Source organism: Alternaria alternata (assembly GCF_001642055.1).
Source record: "Alternaria alternata strain SRC1lrK2f unplaced genomic scaffold CC77scaffold_2, whole genome shotgun sequence".
NCBI classification, from domain to species: domain Eukaryota; kingdom Fungi; phylum Ascomycota; class Dothideomycetes; order Pleosporales; family Pleosporaceae; genus Alternaria; species Alternaria alternata.
In genome coordinates, this window is record NW_017306191.1 from 1,659,298 (window position 1) to 1,672,634 (window position 13,337).

At 49.1% G+C, this 13,337-nt stretch overlaps 7 protein-coding genes across 7 annotated transcripts; 2 read left to right on the plus strand and 5 right to left on the minus strand.

Annotated features, from left to right (window-relative positions):
• Nucleotides 1-50: 50 nt before the first annotated feature.
• CC77DRAFT_335339 (hypothetical protein) lies at nt 51-696 on the plus strand. Its single transcript, XM_018531301.1, has one exon. It carries the CDS (start codon nt 159-161, stop codon nt 579-581), a length of 423 nt encoding a protein of 140 aa, XP_018390997.1. The 5' UTR covers nt 51-158; the 3' UTR covers nt 582-696.
• A 115-nt stretch (nt 697-811) lies between these two features.
• CC77DRAFT_926367 (MFS general substrate transporter) lies at nt 812-2,201 on the minus strand (the record flags this gene model as incomplete). Its single annotated transcript, XM_018533920.1, has 2 exons — nt 812-1,777; nt 1,830-2,201. Coding segments are annotated over 2 exons (1,338 nt in total), but the record flags the coding sequence as incomplete, so codon positions are not given.
• Nucleotides 2,202-2,972: 771 nt separating this feature from the next.
• CC77DRAFT_1091087 (hypothetical protein) lies at nt 2,973-4,573 on the minus strand (the record flags this gene model as incomplete). Its single annotated transcript, XM_018529549.1, has 3 exons — nt 3,766-4,573; nt 3,242-3,716; nt 2,973-3,189 (listed from the first exon to the last, which is right to left on the minus strand). The coding sequence occupies exons 1-3, from the start codon at nt 4,550-4,552 to the stop codon at nt 2,973-2,975; spliced, it is 1,479 nt and encodes a 492-aa protein (XP_018390999.1). The 5' UTR covers nt 4,553-4,573.
• A 757-nt stretch (nt 4,574-5,330) lies between these two features.
• CC77DRAFT_335410 (hypothetical protein) lies at nt 5,331-7,009 on the minus strand. Its single transcript, XM_018531302.1, has 3 exons — nt 6,631-7,009; nt 6,465-6,579; nt 5,331-6,416 (listed from the first exon to the last, which is right to left on the minus strand). The coding sequence occupies exons 1-3, from the start codon at nt 6,814-6,816 to the stop codon at nt 5,512-5,514; spliced, it is 1,206 nt and encodes a 401-aa protein (XP_018391000.1). The 5' UTR covers nt 6,817-7,009; the 3' UTR covers nt 5,331-5,511.
• An 807-nt stretch (nt 7,010-7,816) lies between these two features.
• Nucleotides 7,817-8,923, minus strand: CC77DRAFT_927029 (family 10 glycosyl hydrolase; the record flags this gene model as incomplete). The annotated part of the gene is made up of 3 exons (XM_018533968.1): nt 7,817-8,121; nt 8,180-8,388; nt 8,436-8,923. 3 exons carry the CDS (start codon nt 8,921-8,923, stop codon nt 7,817-7,819), a joined length of 1,002 nt encoding a protein of 333 aa, XP_018391001.1.
• A 1,812-nt stretch (nt 8,924-10,735) lies between these two features.
• CC77DRAFT_335444 (hypothetical protein) lies at nt 10,736-11,760 on the minus strand. Its single transcript, XM_018531304.1, has one exon. The coding sequence runs from the start codon at nt 11,623-11,625 to the stop codon at nt 10,885-10,887; it is 741 nt and encodes a 246-aa protein (XP_018391002.1). The 5' UTR covers nt 11,626-11,760; the 3' UTR covers nt 10,736-10,884.
• A 402-nt stretch (nt 11,761-12,162) lies between these two features.
• CC77DRAFT_1005170 (hypothetical protein) lies at nt 12,163-13,221 on the plus strand (the record flags this gene model as incomplete). Its single annotated transcript, XM_018523328.1, has 2 exons — nt 12,163-12,205; nt 12,446-13,221. The coding sequence occupies 2 exons, from the start codon at nt 12,163-12,165 to the stop codon at nt 13,219-13,221; spliced, it is 819 nt and encodes a 272-aa protein (XP_018391003.1).
• Between the last annotated feature and the right edge of the window lie 116 nt (nt 13,222-13,337).

Consider the following 13,337-nt stretch of genomic DNA (forward strand, 5'->3'; position numbering starts at 1 on the left):
GACTGCAAACGTTGTGATTTCGTATATCAGACGTTTCGTAGCGAGACGAATATGCGGGTTGTAAGCTACATACTTCATTGAAAGCTCATTGAAGAGTACATCCTTCCACGGCTTGCGGCGCAGACCGCGTCCGGGTTACCAAACAGCTGGCGACTCCGATGCATTCGGCGGCTCTGCACATCAAGCTGGCCCCTTTGGGTCTTGGCTCAGCTGTATCAACAATGACGTCACCACCCGCGAGCTTTGCCGTGCTCGTTCCTACGTCCATTGCCTCTTCCCTATATCACCTTGGTATTCATTTCTTGTCCCTAACCTATCAAATTGATGTCCTCCACGGCACTCTGTGGCTAAAGAGGTGCGCAAAGACTGCTAAATGGCTTAAACCACGCGAATGGCCTTTGCGATCGCGAGTTGACACAACCACCAGAACTCCTACTGGATCTGCACCCTGTTTGACAGGAACTCTTCAACACGCGCCTTATAGGCGCCTATTTTTGGATCGATTGGTTCGCTCAGCCTATTTGACGTTCTGCAACCGCAAGTCAAAACGCGCCGCCCCTGTCGCGTTACCTCGATGTTAGCTCACGATGTAAGTTAGGGGTCTTCAGAAGTTGTTCCTAGTGAACGAGATGCATTCAGCCATGTTGAAGGAGAGTCTCTCAGATGTGAGAATGGAACATGGGATAGTATGATAAGAGAGCTATGGTCCGGACTTGCATAGCGCTGCAGCGAGCTTTCACATCTCGCGAATCGTTACTCATTCATCCTTGTCATATCATTCTACATGGATACGTCTCGTCAATCTTTGTGCTCACGTCGGCCTGCCGATAGCTCTGATTCTGGCGCCCCAATACCACAAGACAGCGCACACTGGTAGTCCCAAACCAATCGCGACGAACCCCAACGTACTGTTACCCCACCCATATCCCAGCGTTTTGTATAGATTAGGCGCGAAGATCGGGAACACAAACGCAAGACCATATGAAACTGAGCGAACACCAGCACCTGCAGAAGCTGCGAACTGGCCAAATTCCTCGATCATATGCGCGATTGTTGCTTGGTTCACAATGAAACTGCCTAGCGTGAATATGATGACGCCGACGTCGACCATCATCCAGTGGAGTGTGCGTTCGGCGGACCAACCATACCAGAAAAGACCGGCTGGCATGATGACCATCCCAGGAACCATGTACGGGATGCGGAACTCGGGAACACCTTTACCACCAGTCCGTTTGGTCAGGTGTCGATACCACCAGTCCATAATACGACCGCCCAGCTGGCCGCAAAGTGTCGCGCCGATCGCAATCGATATGTAGTGCAAGCTACTGGTCAGCTCAGATTGTCCGTACTTCTCGATCCACAGCGACGCATATGTCGAGAGCACAAGGGTGTAGACAGCGAAGGACAACGTTGCGGTCAGTGCATTGAGCCAGATGATAGGTCTTCGCACAAGTATGCGGACCGGACGCAAGAGGTTCCGCGCAATACGAGCGCGTTCTGCTTTAGCAGTAGGGACGTTACCACCATCAGCTAACGCTTTACGACGTAGCAAGACTGGCGTATACGATTCGCGAATCCAGAAGAAACCGACAACCAGGATGAAGGCGTTGAAGATGCTCATGATCCAGAAAACCCACGACCAATGTATAGAGTGGGTAACTAGACCACCGACGATGGGTCCAAGTGCTGGGCCAAGGAAGGGGAGCAAGTTGACCATAGCCAGAGATTTGCCGCGTTCGTCTTCGCCATACATGTCGGCCATCACTGGACCATTCAACTGTACTAAATTAGCTATCTTCATGTTGGATTTGATCAGCCTTGTCACTTACCGTCACGCCAACACTTGCCCCAGCTCCGGCCATAAACCTCCCGACGATCATCAACCCGGTGTTTCTGCCCACTGGACACAGCGCGTTCCAAACCACGTACCAGGCATTACAAACTATCCAGACTGGCTTCCTCCCCCATACCTCACTGGCACTGGCTATCAGGAACGGCGCAAAGGCCATACCAAGGAAGTATACCGACATGGTTATCTGGGCTGTGGAAGCGCTGATAGCAAGATCTGAAGCGATTGCAGGAAGTGATGGCGCAATCATACTTGCAGACATGATGGGGATCAACTGGCCGAAGGAGAATATCGTCCCGATGACGAACTTGCGTAAAGGCTTCCAGTTGTAAGGATCCGATGAATCTGCTGGAGAAGCCCATGTTGCCTGGGCTGTTAGCAAAATGTCATCGGCCTAGAAAGATGACATACCCCGTGCTCATTGCTCAAACGTACTAGACGGTCGTTGGCAAGGTCGACAATTGGAGACGATATCTCCGGGTTTTCGCCATCGTAGTCTTCATGCTTGTTCTGAGATATGTTGTTGGTTGTATAGACAATAGTAGGCTGAACTGTTTTCTCATGAACTCCAGAGTGCGACATTCTAGTAAAGCTCTTTATGCTATTAAGCCCCAATTCTAGTCATTCTAAACTTCCTTTATATACTGATATGATATATGCGCTCGGAGTTCGGATCTAATCTTATCAGATCGGAGTTCTCACAGCTCGGACATAACCACCGTTGCCTAGCAGGATCTGATAACGCCTTACATGCCGCTGCTGATACTTTGACCTTCCTATTCTAGTTGCAGCAATGGGATAATCAACGGCTAATATGAAGTTATTTTCGCTGTAGCACGGTAAGGTATGATAGCGTTCTTCTTGCATTATAGTATGCATTGATACAGCGCTACTACTACTGCGTTTTCGTTCCACCTGAACAACACTGACGCTAAGAAACCAGTCAGAATGTTATCGTCCGCGCACTGTTTCCTCTCCCTCTATCGCTCGTTTATGTATGACCTCTGCTTGACCGTGCTCATTTTGCTGTAGATATCCTATGCCGAACTGTATGATGCTGATATAATTTATAACACGAAAGAGTCTATCACGCAAAAGTAAAAATAACATGTGCCATATCTCCTCAATCGGAAGCAACACACCGTTTCATGTGCCTCTTAAGATTATCTTCACGCGTGAACAGTTGTCCAGGCTTCTTACACCAAGGATTGGGACATTTAAATCTTTCTCCTCCTTCGTGTGTCGCTTCGTGACGCTCGAGGTTCGTCCGAAGGCCGGATGTCTTCCCGCAGCCGTCATGAACACATCTGAACCGGTGATTGTGCTTTCCCTTGATGTGCCTGCTACTAAAAGTTAGCGAGGATAGACATGGGTAAGATGGTTATTGCACACCTAAGTTCGAACCGTTTTTTGGCGACGTAGGTACATTGCGGGCATGGAAACGAAGATAGATTAGGGGACATCGTTGTTGGACCGGTGTGTTTGGATGCGAAAGAAGACTTCTCATTGAACTTGGTGGCGCCTTTGTTGTCGAAATTGTCAGCCGTATGCGAACTGAATTCTTCTCTTTCACCAGCTATATCCATGCGACGGCTTTCCAATGGTGTACTCTCGACCACGAAAGAATCAGAATCTGTTGACTGGGGATGCTCAGATCGTAGATGGGCATGGATAACAGGATTTGGCTCCCATTCATAAGCCGACGGAGGAAAAGAGGGTTCTTCTTGATTGTTAGGATCTCGTGTATCCTCTTCCGTTCTATCTTCTTCTTCACCCGCTAGTCCAGCGAAACCCGCGAAAAAATCTGCGACCTCTTTCCATGATCTACAAGATCTTCTTGCGGCCTTCCAATCACCTGGTAGTCGGTCTGCCGAGAGTTAGAATACTACTTGAAACTAATTGCGCTACAGACTTACCAAACAAAGACCCACTGCCGAGTTTAAAGCCGATTGAATTAACCAGGAACTTGAGTAGTTCAAACGGAACGCGACCAGCATCAAGAAGTAGTCCAGGGACCCCATCAGCGTGACATCCCTCGAATCGATTATAAAACCGTAGAACATTGACACTAATAAGGACACCCCATGCGCCTTCGTGTTTAAGTCCTTTGACCTTTCGGTAGTAACTCATAGCTCGTTTCAGCAAACACAATAGTAGCCAGAGACCACTCATTGTGCAAGTCCAGTAGAAGAATGACTGGAGAGTGAGCGCAATGACTTGATACCAGTATCGCACCACAAACCCGATGGTTGATAGACCAGCGATGACGCAGAAGTTCGCCAGAATCCAATCTTCGAAGTCGTTGGTGCGTACTCCGAGGTCCTGATTCTGTGGTCGCTTATTCCCTTCAAGTTCTAGTATGTAGTGCGTCCCTGCCATCGCTATAGTATTGAAGAACAGCCAGTTCTTCTGGATGCACCCGAGGTATAGAGTGATAATACATATCCAGCGCAAAGCGAAGGGCATGAGAGATGAGAAATTAAATGGCAGAGTAAACGGCAGAGTAAATGGTGTAGACACAGTAGGCGGTGTAAACGTAGTAGACGGGACGACTCTAATGCAAATCCACAATGGTCCGGCAAAGGCGATAAAAGTCGTGAAGTTGATAAGAGCTATGATCGTATAGTTCTTGAAACGCTCGATACGCATTTCGACATCGTGACCTACTGAACGGCGATTGGTTTCGTGCCTGGAGGTCGACATGTTGGAAGCTTTTGTGCGAGATACTAAACATGTAGACGAGCAAAGCATAGTGAGACTTTTGTACAATTTCCTGAGAATCTAGCATGCATGGGAGGAATACCATTTCTCTGACATCTGATTGGCTTCCGCTGCATCGGTAGCGTGCTTGCATATGTCTACATCGTAGCTGGTTTTGATCTGCGCTCTACCTGGTTTAGCTTGTCTTTTCCGCTAGCATTAGCTATGTGCGCGTCTCTGTCATGTGTAGGCGCGTGAGACCCAAGACTGCACATCCTTTGACCTACAGCTATGGAGCCTTCCATGCCTGTCATTTGCTTGCGTAATATGTTCATGCGCCCGCACAGTGAAGATGTCTCTTATCAGTTGTTGGGCTGCAAAGATGCCATCAGAGTGACTTTGATCTGTGCTGATGCAGGGCCCTGCGTCTCGTTCTTGTGCCTGAGCCCAAGTAGCCAGACGTCGCACAGTGATGCAAGGCTTCAGCCGCATTAGCGGAGTTGTATGAGGCCGCACATTCCCATGGCTGTGGCCGTCATAACTGTGTTTGGCGCAGTTTCTGTGCGGCGAAGTGCGGTTTCCACTTTGTCTTAATGTCATCGTTGCCCTGCTCTGCCGCTGCTATGATTGGTTGCATTCGGGAACAATGCCACACACATAAAGCATGTAAAGTTTGCGCCCGAGTACATGAAGCAGTGAGAGTTGGATGGAAACTGTGAGGATTCGCGACCATCATTGGGTAGGAAATCAAAGTGTTTAAATTATCGCAACACTGTTCCCCAATGATTTGATACGACGTGAATAACGGACAAAGGATGTGCTCAACAAGGAGACGCGAATATGGAAAGAAGGGACAATGGTGGCTCAGCGCAATTCGAACCATCAAAGACCCATCGTCGCAGAACAAGATACTACCTGGAACAATGCACTGATGAGCCGTTACTGAAAGAATACAGAAGGTCTTAGTCGATCCAGATACTCTCACCCAAGCTGATGTAATCATCAATGAGAGCACGGCCGTAGCTTTTGATTTTTGATGCAGCCATGTGCAGGCTTTTGTTTCTTTTGTTCTCAACAATCATTGGACGTAAGTAATTGTGGGTAGCAGAATCCTGGACGACATCGGCGGTATCGAATACGGCTCGGTCGAGACCAAGTACCGTGATATACCCAGTTGGAGAGTTTGCGATAGCGACCACATCCCCACCAACGAACGGTGCTGCCGTAAGCTGACCTTCGCCAAATCCCTGCCAGCTAGCTCGCGCAGCGACATCTATTACCTCGCCTGTTGTGACGTTGAGAGTAAAAGATGTGATGACCGCTTGGCGAGATGACTGTGAAAGTGTCCACAGAGTGGCTTTGGAGGCGGAAATGGCCAGGGATGTGGTATGAAACTCTGTCGGATCCAGAGAAGACGGTAGCAACCTGTATCGTAGGACAACAGTAGAGTTGTTCATAAGAGTGTCACCTGCCAACGATAAGACGACTAGCACATTTGCGTCCTTGGTAGCGATATACATCAAGGTCTCTGTGGGGTGCGCGACAATCTGCGAAGCGTTCGTGACATTACCAAGAATGTCAACACCAACCACGTCCTGCAAACTTGGGTCCTCGGATATGCGAAAGTTAGAAATGGATGTCGAAAGCTGCTGGGAACTGTGTGAATCGAGCGCGTGCAGATTGCGACCGCTAGGGCTCCAAGCGATAGAGTGCACATCACCGGCGATTTCTTTTGAGCGTAGGGTTTCGTAACCGTCTGGCGTCAGACCAAATACAATGCTGCAGGTACCAGTACTAGCGGTACCCCATATCGCCGTATTCTGAGTCGAAGAGCTCAGCTTGAGGGACTCAAAGCTAGTAGTGTTACCTGAACATCATTAGATGGATCCATGTAGATGCTGCAAAAAGAACTGACAAGATGATGGTATTTCCATAGTTCCTTCGCTGATGAGCTCATATGTTGGGGCAATGGAATGGCGGGTCAGGGTTCCATCTTGCGGACGGCTGCTGAAGAGGTGCTGCTTTGAACGCTTGCTTATATGTCAACGGATTCGACTCGTATCGGAGACCAAAGTACGGACATCGAGAGCCAGAGACGGCGACGGTCCACTCGCGTCTCTCGCCTGGATAGCGTATACCATCCTGGACTCATCGTCCAACTCCAGCGAGTACAAAGCCTGTCCGTTCGTGGTACCAACTGCGAGATGATGCAGCAGAGCATGCAATTGTGTTGGTGCGAACAGTACAATTGCAAGAAAAGCGAACATGGCGCCGTGTGATCACAAGAGAATGAGACTGGGACCAGCGCAACAATATGCTGTTATCAGTCGGCGTTATACCAGCAGGTGAGCAAGTCTCCGCAGTGCTCATATCTGCGAAAGCGCATTGTGGGGTGCAGCTGACGCAAGGGCAGATACCCAATATCATGGGTGAATTTCTGGTATTAGCCAGTGGTCTGAGTGCCCGCCTCTCGGTATGCTAGGTGGGATACCCAGATCATACCGGCAGTTATCACAATCAAGATGCCCTGTAAACTGCGTCTGCCGAGCAAAGCTCCAACAGTTGTGGGTGGGATTGCGGAGTAGTCTCGACGGATAGATCGCCTAATCTAACATCTTCGGTAGGTGGCTGGAAGCAGGGGTTAGACTGATGGTCAACGATCGCCTGGATAGCCAGCAATGTCCATGACGGGTACTCGCGTTCGGCAGCGACTGTGGTCACAAGCGGCGCAACAACAAATCGAGGGTTGTTGTAAAATAGGATGAAAGTGGAACGCGCGCGCATGAAACAGAAGGAGAGACTAGCAGGGAGCTTACGTCATGGTCCTGAATTGGCAAGCACCTCGCTTTCTTTCGCGACGAGCTTCCAGTGCTCCGACTTACCCACATTCCAATTGTCTTCGTCCTCGATGACAGCTCCAAGTTCTCTCATCGTCTGGTCGCGCTTCCTGTCAACTAATGGTACAGCTTCATATTGTTAATAGGGCTTCGCATGCACCTCGGCACATCGCATCTGCGGATCATTGACTTGTCGAACTATATAAAGCTTTAATAAGGAACGATGCAATCAAAAGGAGATCAGAGCTATACAAGACTACCAGACTGATAGAGATGACGAGACATTATGGTTACGAAGCAAACCAAGGTTATGCTAATGGAGCTGTTATACAGGTGGCTGGTCAGCCTGTTGTCATTGCGGCTAATTAAGTGTGTAGACTGGAAGCTCGTCATTCGTTACCATCGTGTACAAGTTATCTACCCCTTGCTTTCAGTTACGGTCTACTTTAGGTAGATCTGCGAGGTAGTCTCGGATTGCGAAATAGGCATCCTTTGCGGCCCAATTCGAATCGAAAAGAAGAGGTGTCTCATCGGGGGTGTTCTTGCCCGAGGCCTCGTTGTCACGGACACCCCATGTAGTTACGCCGACGCAGTGAGGTACCCAATAACAGTATTTGACGACATCCCGGTATTCTTGCGGGTTAGCTCCTTGAATATCCAGCTCGGTGATTGCGACTTCAGCAACGTTAGCCGCGGCTAAGGATCTCAGCGCGCCTTCCACAGCAGAAGCATGACCTATTCATCACTATTAGTATGCTTATGAGGCTGTAATGGACAAATGAAATGGACATACCTGCGTCAAGGTGTGTCTGGGATCCGATTCCATCGATCAAAGGTCTTCCACCAGCCTGCCATTTGCCATTCCACTCATTCACTTTAGCGACCATGAACTTGTGTTCTGCGTACGTCGCATCCTCTAGATTATAATCGTTGATGTACAATTTAGCGTCCGGATCGGCAGCGCGAGCAGCTTCGAAGGCGACTTTGATGTACTCATCTCCCCTTTTTCAAACTTAGTACGCCTTTGTCGCTTATTCGAGTGCACTTACAAGACATCGTAGAACGGATTGCTGCGCATATGGTCTCCCTCAATCGCCTCGTTGACCACATCCCACGCTCGGATCTTGCCCTTCCAGCCGTCACGCCCTACCAACCTCGTCACATGGTCTGTGATCGCGTCCCTCATCCCTTGTTTATCTTTTATGGCTCTCACATAGTCTGGAATCGAGTCCCACCACAGCAGTGTGTGGCCGCGGATACTCTTCTGGTTCGCTACAGCCCATTTGACAAGATTGTCCGCCTTGTCCAGAGTCATAACGTTGCGTTCTGGTTGAGTCTCGGCCCATTTCATTGTGTATTCTGGTGTTACTTGGCCAAAATCGGCGCTGATGATGCCTTGATTCTCTCCTTCAGATAGTCGAGCAAACTCAGTAGCCGTGCCGAAGTAAATTTTGCCGACCTCTCTGAAGAGCACATCAATGCTGCCCTCTGGTCTCGGAGCCGCTCTCCGGTTCAGTGGACTAGCTACAGCCAGCATAGGTGCGAGGAGGAGGGGCGCAGTCTTCATGATGGGTGGTAGTCGCGGATGAAGGAAGAATTGGGAGTGAGAAGTAGAGAGGTGTTTTGCGAATCTATGCTTCGGGGATAACCTTTATAATCGCTCTGCAGCTAGCACAGCGTCTAACATACCACTTCGTACAGACTCTCACCTTCAATCAGGTCATCTCCACAAATCCTTAGTGTACAGTGATGTTGTGGCTTGCTACGCTCCACATGGTATGGTTAGGAAGCTCCACTAGAGAGTCCGTGCCATCGTGTTTGCCTGCGCCAACACATCGGATTCTCAAGGAAGGTCTGCTGCAGGTACTATTAGGAGAAACTAATGCCACTAGACAGAACAGCAATGTGCCGGAGACGGATGCCTTCCTTGCCGTATCCTATCCGGTAACGCAACGTTGGTGGCTTGCAACTATACTAAAAGCTGCCTAGGTCTTCCACCCGCGTAGGGGACCATCGCAGCACGTTACATACAGCCTTCCTTCCTCGTTCTTAGTATGCTCATACCAATACGAAGCTGGCATTTATCTGCCTACGTTGTTTCCAGGCCTCCAATCCTGCAGGCTAGACCGCGGTTTATCAGGAACCGAGGGGCGCCGGAAATAAAGGCATCGACGAGTGCAACTGACCTCAGGCGCCTCTCGTCGCACTATACATGGCTGCTATCAGCCTACGATTGCCGGATACCTTTTTTCCTCTAGACAGAGAGGGTTCGTATCACTCACTGTGTGGTAGTATAACGATGTCACATCGCCACTGATCGTGGCATACTCTCTACGAAGTACATTGCCGCTAGCGAGCCGGTCCTTTAACGCATGCCCCACTTAGGACTTAGGCGTCCCAGATCGTTGGTACTAGATCGTGGTCGGAAGATTCTGGCTTTCCAGGATTCTAGAAATCAGCCGTTTTGATGTTTCGATCGACGGGATCGTACGAGGGAAGTACGGCGAAGGGCAGCGTCACAGCAGGCGAAGCAGGCAAAGTACGAAAATAATACCCATTAAGCAGGTCGGTTTTTCGCAGATTTGAGGCTACGGTCTGCATTTCTATCACTTCCTGATTGTTAACGCATATTTCAGTGGTTACTTCCGTCCGCTCACATGCTAGATCGTATGGGCCAACAGGTGCTGAACATCTTCTGTGTCGAACATTATCCCCGGCTCGATATCTTCCCAGTAAACATACAGGGCATCGTTATCCAATTCTTCCAACTCCAGTAGCATGAAGACTAGCTTTCGCCAAAGCCAAGTCCAGAAGTTGCGTAAACGCTGTCCAAATTTCGCCATGCATTCTTTGGAAGACTTGTAAGTTACCTCTAGATATTTCAGACAATGATCCTTGGCCCTGTATAGTGGTGCGTCTTCGTCTAACAACTTATGCCATTTACAACCCAGCAGCACATCTCGAACAGTAACACGCAGCTTGAACCTAACACCATGATCATCGCGACACGACTCCAAAGCCGGAGAGCGTGTTGACAGCTTCGTGTATTTCCATTCTCTAGGGCCCGCAGCAAGTGGTCCGCAAGGCTCTTTGTTGCTGAGAAGCAATGGTGGTGGATAACGTCCATGGTTGCTTTTGAGCGATGGCCGGTAAGAAAAAATAGTCCTCTACGGCCACAGGCCGAAGTTGTGCGCGTGTCCCGGTATGTGTGACCACGCGTGTGCTTGTTTGACTATTCATCGCTCTGTCTACGTTCTTAAAACATGTGTGAACGACGTCAGAAAACAGTGAACTGCTGGAGGAGTTGTTGGATATAATAGCAAGCTCACTTTGTGAAGAAAGAAGTTCTGGGCTTTGTTGTTGTTCGCCGAACTAACCTCTTAGTCTCACATGCGTGGTTCACGCACAATGCTCATGCGTCTCGGTGTTCAACAGACTATTGCTAGTGCAGGTCATGTCGTCCATGGTATCGCACCGGTATCAAAGAGACGAATCCCGCTAGATTACAACCTCTGTTTCGCCAACATAGACCCATTCGCCGTCGTCGCGTATGCGCCATGGACTTGCAAAGATCTGGCTCTTCTCGCTAGTATCAAATTCGTCCACCTGCAGATACCACCGTTGCCAAGTAGGATCCCAAACCCAGTCTTCCCAAGCACCAAGCATCTCTGCTGCAACATTCGGCATCAGATTGACACCAGACATGCTCACGTGCTCCCAAACGTTTCTGATTTCGTTTAACTTCCATCGTGAAAGATAGACCCAGACCTGTTGAGCGGGTATGTAGGTGTAGAACTCATGCCATGTGGGATCCCAAGTCCAGGTGTATGATGACAAGGTAGTTTGTGGAGTATTCTGTTGAGTTGATTTTGTAGAGTTGATCAAATGGTCCAATAGCGTAACAGCGTTGGAAAGGTCAGCGAGGTCTAGAATAGCCGATATTGACAGATTGGGTAGCTGTTGTGGTGGCTGCCAGTCACCTCTGGATCGCAGCTGCTGTTCTGAGATCTGTAGCCGTTCTTTCAAAACTTGCAATTGATCCTCGGTCTCCTCGTCAGCAGACGTTACGCTTACGTATGCCATGTTCGCTTGATCGTTGGTAGGAGCTATTGGTCTTAACACAAAGCCCTCGCGTCCTGCTTTTGCGTCTCTTATAAACTTCCGTATCGTTTGCTGAAGCGTGACAACAGTCTCTGTAAGATCTGTCGCTCGATCGCCGTTGACTGCTGCAGACGCCATATCCAATCTCTTCGTGCTCTGGACCAAGTTCTTCTAGACCCCTAGCTTATAGCTTCTTCCGATAGGCTTCAGTAAAAGTATATTAGACAGGTGTTGCGCAGTTTGTTGCAAGTGGTACCGTTGAGTACAGATTGCCGAAGCAGCCGAGTTTTCGCCTTCATCGCCACCACGAGAACTTTGCTTCTTCACCACATCCATCAAGGATCAACATCGAGACAAGCAACGACCATTGTTTCCAACATCAGCCGACAATATCAGTTGCGTTGTGACGATGATACAAAAGGACGTGGAAGATGAAATCCGGCGTTACTTCTGGTCGAAGAGGCTGGGAAGGGATCGTTACGTCATCGTTCCCGTAGGTACGCACGGCAAGCTTCATGTTGCGACATCCACAAGCCATCAAAGCACATATCAGATAGTGTCTCCAGTGTAGCCTAGCAATTTTAGTCTCGGTGACGCGGGTTTTGACTAATGATGGCTGATACGAAGAGCCAACCGACGGGATCGTCGTAGATCTGACCTTGCAGGCCCGGAACCATGCTAGTTATGAAAATAGAGAAGGACAACAGTTTACCATCAGGTAGGGCTACCGTTGAGACTGCTCAGGAGTTTCTAGTAATGAGTTTCGTGTATGAGTGCTTCGATTAGAGGAATGATAATATCGTAAGTTCACGATGTTAGCACTTCTGCCCACTCAGTTACCAGCGTTCACAAACCGTACGGCGCGACTCCAGTAACACTATACACACATAACATCTTCCACCATAGACTCTAGAGACGTTTTCCCTTCAATGCCAAATAATCTCTTTATTCCGCATAGGTTCCAAACAACGACAACAACACCCCAAAAATGCACCAGAACCCTCAATCACACTGGCAATGTCACCAACATCCTCCTACACGTACACACCCACAGAGTGTTACCCCAGATCCTACCACCCAGCCCTCCATTGCCGCCCAACCATCCCCTCAGACCACCTCCCTAACGATGAATATCGTTACTTAGTAAAACTGCAAGACCGCTCACGTTTAGAATCCCATTTCGCTCAACCCTCACTACCCTCTTCTTCATACAACACTCTCCGGAAAACAGCATATCAAGAACAACCTAACTTGAGTCGCGAATGGCGCACAAAGGTTTCCGAGACGGCAAATGCTACTCGCGCGGCATTAGGACCAATTTTCGATTTCACGGAGGAGGGTTATGAGCGTATGCAAACAGCAAATAACAATCGATATACCGGTGGTGGGTATCGTGATGAGAGTGAGTATGAAGATTACGTCCCTTCTCGCCGTGTCCATGAGCTCAACCAGAAATACTGGGATAACGACGAAGGGTACATGAATGAGCAGTATCGCAAGAACGGTTGTAGTCTGCATTCAGGTAGGCATGTTGGTATCAGTCCTTTAGCACACCCGCACCCTGAGCCTACGCCGCCACTAGGCAGAAAGCGGTATGATAGTGGAGTAGGGGAGAGTCCCATGTATGGACCGACGCCAGAACTCGGTAGTAAGTTTGACTGGAGTAGCGATGAAGACGAGTCGCCGAAACGCAAACGTTGGGGACGTCTTTTTCGGAGTAAGGAAGCTGGATGAGCGATAGGCTTCGTGAATAAGATTCTAGTGGTGAGTGCAACAGGAAAGCAAAGTTCAATGACTAGGGGGAGAGAAAGTATATATTTCTGCCATATCTCGGTGATATATGCAGTGAT

Coding starts and splice junctions, on each gene's coding strand:
- CC77DRAFT_335339 (XM_018531301.1), top strand. CDS start 159: ATGCATTCGGCGGCTCTGCACATCAAGCTGGCCCCTTTGGGTCTTGGC.
- CC77DRAFT_335410 (XM_018531302.1), bottom strand. CDS start 6,816: ATGTTCGCTTTTCTTGCAATTGTACTGTTCGCACCAACACAATTGCAT. Junction 6,580..6,630: donor CGCCGTCTCTGGCTCTCGAT/GTCCGTACTTTG, acceptor CATATAAGCAAG/CGTTCAAAGCAGCACCTCTT. Junction 6,417..6,464: donor TATGGAAATACCATCATCTT/GTCAGTTCTTTT, acceptor AATGATGTTCAG/GTAACACTACTAGCTTTGAG.
- CC77DRAFT_335444 (XM_018531304.1), bottom strand. CDS start 11,625: ATGGCGTCTGCAGCAGTCAACGGCGATCGAGCGACAGATCTTACAGAG.